This window comes from Glossina fuscipes, unplaced genomic scaffold (assembly GCF_014805625.2).
Source record: "Glossina fuscipes isolate IAEA_lab_2018 unplaced genomic scaffold, Yale_Gfus_2 0, whole genome shotgun sequence".
In the NCBI taxonomy this organism is placed as follows: domain Eukaryota; kingdom Metazoa; phylum Arthropoda; class Insecta; order Diptera; family Glossinidae; genus Glossina; species Glossina fuscipes.
In genome coordinates, this window is record NW_023998414.1 from 17,892,213 (window position 1) to 17,898,879 (window position 6,667).

The 6,667-nt window shown below is 32.2% G+C and overlaps 1 protein-coding gene across 1 annotated transcript in view; it reads left to right on the top strand.

Annotated features, from left to right (window-relative positions):
• Window positions 1-129: 129 nt before the first annotated feature.
• LOC119634090 overlaps window positions 130-6,667 on the top strand; it is a 61,498-nt gene continuing 54,960 nt past the window's right edge. Inside the window, exons 1-2 of the mRNA XM_038028032.1 lie at window positions 130-228; window positions 6,145-6,600. Coding sequence (XP_037883960.1) covers window positions 6,375-6,600 — 226 coding nt within the window. The 5' untranslated portion in view covers window positions 130-228; window positions 6,145-6,374. The remainder of the gene's footprint in view (window positions 229-6,144; window positions 6,601-6,667) is intronic.

Consider the following 6,667-nt stretch of genomic DNA (forward strand, 5'->3'; position numbering starts at 1 on the left):
CAGCACCAGCACCAGCAGCAGTAGCAGCAACAATAGTGCTCTCTCTTATTTAACAGATTCACTTGTTGTTCAATAACTTTTATTCGCATAGTTGACTTTAGTGCAGACGAGTTTTTTAAGTCCTACTGAAAGATTGCTATAAAAAAAAAAAAAAGGAATAAAAATTAATCAAATTATTTTAACTTACGCATAAATAAACAAATATTAACTAGAACGAATTAACCGACGGTAATTATCATCATCGTTGAGACAGTGTTCTAATAAATTTTGTATATGAGTTCTTCAATCAAATATAAATAAGTGTTGATATCCGAAACAATAACAAATTCTCATTTTATTCGGAGCAATTAAAATGTGCGTTTGGTTCGTGCGGGTGTAAAGTTACAAAACAAAAACAAGAACAAAAAAAAACAATTTTTTTAATCCTTTAAGTGTCAATTTCTTTAAAGCGGATTTTTTTTTCATTATTATTTATTTTTTTGTTATCGAAGATACCGAGAAAACTTAGCAGTGCTATGATTTATATATAAGCGTTGGCATGAAATTGTGAATAATCCGTTACGACAAAGCACGGTGTTAACTGTTGAAATCGGCAAATATTCGAAATTTCTAAATATTAATAATAATAATAATAGAGAGTAAAAAAATAAATAGAAAAAATTTCTAACGAAAGGAAAAACCAAGAAACATTAAACAAAAATTAATTTAAAAATTAAAATACTTAAACCAAATAAATAATAATAATAATAATAAAAAGAAGCAAGTAAGAGATTTTTTTAATTGTCTATCTCTTTGAGCAAATTTGTTTTTCGTTCACGTTGCTATTCAACGATGCCAACTCTTCGCAGTTCGGGAGACCGTCTTCCGAGAGATGAGAAAATCAGTGCACAGTAAAATGTTATCTAACGCAAATACGAAAATTGATTGATTTTTATAATTAAATTGTCCGCTAGAGTTACGCGCTAAAGTTCTTCTGTTTGTATACGGTATTGTTTTGGCCGAATTCACGATTTCGCTAACAATCTCTGCGACTAAGCTTACACATTAGAGTAGTTTTTATGGGCTGTAGCACCCTTTACACAAGCTCTAACCTTCTCCTTCTTCGGTATTTCGATGTCGACCGTTTCGGATAATATTCCTTAGCGTATCTTGTTTTATTCGACAATAAAGTCTTCAATTTTAAATCTCAAGCCAAGTTATCCGGCAGCCTCTAAAAGCATACTTAATAAATTTATTTGCAAAATATATAAACAGTAAATGAAAACAATAAATGAAATCTTCATAATATTAACTCATCTTGCATCTATAAGTGTATAGTATAAGGAATGTAGCAAATATTTGAAACAGATTTTATAGTAATATCTGCGTTAGATCCATAGGTTTTAATTCGATTTTTTCGAGATTGTTGGGCGTGTTTTTTAAATGATCCAGTATTCATAGGCTTACAAGGTTGATAGACGAATATTGCTACAGTAAATTTAAATTCTCATCGACAAGTGACAATATTTTGCTTCCCCTAAATAATCATGTTTGGTCAACTTTTATGAGATATTCGCAAAACATAAAATATGTTGCAGTGATCACGTCGGGAGACCTCACTGACTAAGCAATTAATGCTAGTTAAGGAATCATGCTTATTGGGAATTCTAGGTTCCTGTTAGCAGTTTGTCCGGACCTCTCGGTCCAGCGAGTACACCTTGATATCCAAGGACATTGCAAGCTTGCTATCATTATTGTTAGACGCAATGCATCTTTTTCAGAAACTTCATAAAAGAGGAAAGTGGAGCTTTCTTAAAGCTCACATTCAAACAGTCAATTATTTTCTTGTGTTCATAAACGGGGGCCATAAATTTATTACGTTGAACATATTCTCTCATTCGCAGCTTGAAGAGGAGAAACTACGCGCATGCGTACATTTCTGACCGTTATGCGTGGATATTAAAACACCCACATATTCCGCTGGATTACAAGATAACCAGCATTCGAATTTAAGTGTAGTGTACATCACTACCTTCGCTATAGGACATGTAGAATCTTTTATATTACAACAAACAATGTTAATGGTACGCATGCGCGGGTCTATTAGGGCAATTAAATACAAATATAAATTTCAGCCGACGTTGTCTTCGTTATTGGTCACAAGATAAAAAAATGTGTTTTCTGTTCATAGTTTTTGTGATCTTGTATCAAATTTCGCATTGCGAAGCAACGGTCAGAGTACAATTTTCCAATATTAATTTTGTTGAACAACAACGTTCTTGAGCCATGAAAAATGTGTGCATGCATTTCCCTTATGTACGCGAATTTTTACGATTTAAATTTAGTTTAACATTAGATCGACAGTTAGAGAGGCAGTTGGGCACACTGATGTCGGCAAACAGATTCAGAATGCTTGGCTTAAGAACGCAACGTTAAGAAATTGTTGTGATTTGTCATTGCATAAGCCGAGAATAGAAAAGCTCTCTACATATGTGTAATTGATTTCCTTTCACTTGCCTGTCCGTCTGCTCGTTTTATATACTTGTCGGATGTTTTTTCTTTTGTTTTTGATAAAACTTGGAATTAGTGTTTGCATCGATTTAAGCTATGTTGCCCATGGGTTCAACATACAGGTCAGCATTTTTGGGATATTTTGATGAAATTTGGCCCATGGACAAGCGGTGCTTCACATCGGACTATTTTTTCGACCTCTTCGCTCGTTATGTGAATAGCTATATTAAACGACGCGGTAAGCTATTCAATCGTTTACCATGGTCCCCTGTAATGTTTTTACCTACTAGAAATTTATCGATATATATATATATAATTTTTGATATCCTAAAGGAAACGAATTGATCGGCAGCGAATCTACCACTCTAAAATTTTTCAATTATTGCAAAAGAAATGATAAATTTAATATACTCACCTCACCCCCTTCTTCTTTGATAAGTTCAAGAAATAAAATTAAATATTAGAATAAACAATAGAAATAGATTGATAAGAAATTTTAAAAAAAAAAAAAAAAATTAGGAACATTTTCCACCTGCTTAATAAAAAGAAAAAGGAGAAGAAATAGATGCAGTATTTGTTGACAGACTCGAAATACTTTTATGCCGGTTCTACGTCTGGAAATCAATCGAGATTACGTCTAAATTTATGCGAATCTAAGAATCTCAACATTAGGTAAACAGACTAGCGGGGAGAAGTTTTCAATTTTGGAGAACTATTATTTTCAATCAATTTCGCGCCTTCCCCTGGCACCTTGCGGACATTCATTCCTGGCGTATGTATCCCAGAGTGCCACGGAGTTTCCGTCAAGAATTCATATTAAACTTTAAAGAGATGTGCATTTAATGTTCCTGCTCTTTAACTAACACATCCGTGTTTATGTTTATGCCCTTAACCCGACACTGAAAATACACTTATTATATTATGTTTGACCTTGCAGTAGAAAATAAGAAGAGATTATAACTGCAGTAAAATGACGGTATTCTTAAGCAACATTTGATTACGTCTATTCCTATTCTCGATGAAAGTGATTCCCGCCCATTAAATGATTAGTGTTTATAGACTTACTTAAGACATTCGATATTCAAGATTTGTGTTAATGGATGAGTCTTAATGCCTTTGCCGACTGAGCACTCACTACGTAACTACGACCAAAGACAATTCTATCGCACTGGAGATTTGAATCTACTCGCGCTTATATGCTAGTCGCGATTCGTATCGACGCGGCTACTCGGACAGTTTTTAGAAAGTAAATGTGAAATGCACTTCATTGAATTATTCTAATGCAACGTTTAACTCTCGCATAAAAAGGGACGTGTTAAAGAGAAAAAACGCTTCAGAATAAGCGTGTAAAAAAATGTTGGCAAGAAGTGAACGAGAAAGAAAATCGCGCAAACACGATCGTAAACATGAAACCTGTAAATGAGAGGTTCAAGTGTTCTTACTTGCACTGTTAAAAGGAAAAGTTGCGATTACTGTAGACAACAATAGCGCATGGCGTACGCCTTAACAAATTTGTACACATTTTATGATTAACTCAAATAGACGCCTTTATATGTTTACACAGTTGTTAATTTCCAAAATTGCAGTGTATCATAATAATAATCACGATATGTACAATTCCGGATTTTATTTATAAAAGCAATTAGTTTACCTTACAAAGAAGAAAAAGATATCCTCTCTGAGGTATAAATTTCCTTTCACATTTACTGCCGTACTGGTTTGACTTGTCCGAAGCGAAGCAAAACAAAACAAAACAAAACAAAACAAAAAACTTAATTCTTAAGAATGTTGTGTTGTTTACTTCTTTCTAGAAACATGAACATCCAAAAAGAAAAAAAAAAAAAACAAAAAATTATTAAGTAAAAGTTAAACGTAACCCAAACTATATGAACTGTTGTGCTGCATATGAATGTAACAAATAATAATGAAAAAAGTGGTTTCTTTCAAGGTGTGCGTCCTTGTTTTTTTTTCTTTTTTCTTTTGTTTTTCTTCTTCTTATTTCTTAAAGGAACAATAACAAAAACAGAAAAGCGTGTAATTTTATACATATGCACATAAATGGTTACTTATTGAAAGTGTTGAAATCATGGAAGCAGGAGAACAAGCTTACAAACCCAATTGTTTGCAAAAGGAGGAATGGAAATTTTGCTCTGATTTTTAAAATTCGAACAAATTCGCAATATGTATGTCCATTTAGCAGAGAATGTAATTAATTTGTTATACCGTTTGTAACATTCAAAAAAACTGCATTGGATGATTGGTACGCATGGCAATTGCCGGTTACTAACATCGGCTTTAGATAGTGATAGAGTATACAATAAAAAAAGTTACTCAACAAGAAGTAAATTTCTTTAATTTTCTTAATTGAAAGCTGCTTTCAAATCCTTCTCTCACTTATCATCGTATCGTAACTTGCTTATGAATTTCGTCAGCATGAATCTAATGATATTTTTAAGTCTTTGGATCGTAACGATTGATGAATGTGTGGTTTTTTCGCTTAGAAATCTGAAGATGTAAGCCAACGTTCACATGAAACATGAGTTAGATAAAATATTAACTAATTTCTCTGCACTTAATTGCTGTTCTTATTTATTAGCATAAACCGTTTTACGGAAATGTTTAGTATCCTAAAGCAATAAAATCATAACGTAGGATACTAATAGCTTGGGCATTACATGATGAAATTAAGGTTTCACGTCAATACAATGAAAAAGCGTAGCATAGCATGTTCGCTAGTAAGTAACGCTTACTTTTCTTATTGTATTTTGTTTGTCGTTTTTTTCCTAAACATGACTTTTGACAACTTATATGTACTAATCGTGGTGTAGTGAAAGGGGAAATTTCTTATTAAATAATAGTCTCAAGCCGCTTCTTTGTTAAGAAAACGCTAAGAGAGATTCTAATTAAAGCAAAATATTCTGAAATAAACTATCTATCAGTGTATGTGTAGACCAATAAGCTCGTAGATGTTCACTCATCTTGCCAATCACTATAATAAAGGCATATGCACTTAACACTATCGAGCTCAACGATCTCCTATTCAGTTACCCAAAACTCACATTTCCATGCTATGCATAAAATTCGTAATTAAGGGAATTATTTATGATAACATATAATATGTAAATATAATCATCCAATTTTGCCGTTACCGCGCGTCTATGTAACGAAAATAACATAAGATTATATAGGAATAAGTGAGAAGAAGTACACACACAAACACACACACACACACACATCGGGTAGGGTTTTTAAAGACTCACTATAAATGATGTTTTTCAAAAACCTGTAATAAATATTGTATCGACTTTCAAAGACAAAAAAAAAAAAAAAACAAGCTACAGGAACAAAGTCATTCGCATTATGAACAGCCTTGTAAAGGGCATTTGGACTTTGAACTTGATTTGCTACAAATGATAAAAATGACAAAACAAAAAAAGAATTCAACTACAGTAACATTAACCAAAAATAAACGCGATAAAGGTGAAATGAGAATTTTTTGTTTTTCATTGCAACAGCAATTATTTACAGTCGCTGCTGATTTGCGTCAACATAATAATAAAACATATATCACGAGATAAACATGCGCCGGTTATTTGTATTCGTTCTTCAACGATTTTATTAATAAATATGATTTATTTTTGCCTTCATACGCAGATTTCAAGAGATCAAGAGATGAATAAAACTTTTTTGCATTAATACCACAAGTAAAACATTTTTCAAGTAAAATATTAAAAAGAACAAAAGCCAAAGGACTTTCTGATAAATCTTTTCCCCAAAAAGGAATTTCAGTTTATAATAAGTGTTATAAGTAAATTAACAAAAGAAAAAAGAGGGAAAGAAAAGAAAAGGAAAGAAATCTAAGAGAAAATAGCGCATAAAACAAAATGCGTTTTACTTATAATCAATATAATTATTATGAGTCCGGTTATCGGATTCCATCAAAAATGCATAACAGCAACAACAGTAATGGCGGTAATAATAACAGCAACAACAATAACAATAACAATAGCAACAGCAACAACAACAGTAATAACAACGGTAACAATGCAAATAGTTCGCTGTCTGTTGTGTATCCACATCATCCCCACCATCATTATAAAAATAATTTTGGTAAGCAAAACAAAAAAAAAAAAAAAAAAAAATAGATCAAATAAAACATTAACGAAAAAAAAATAAA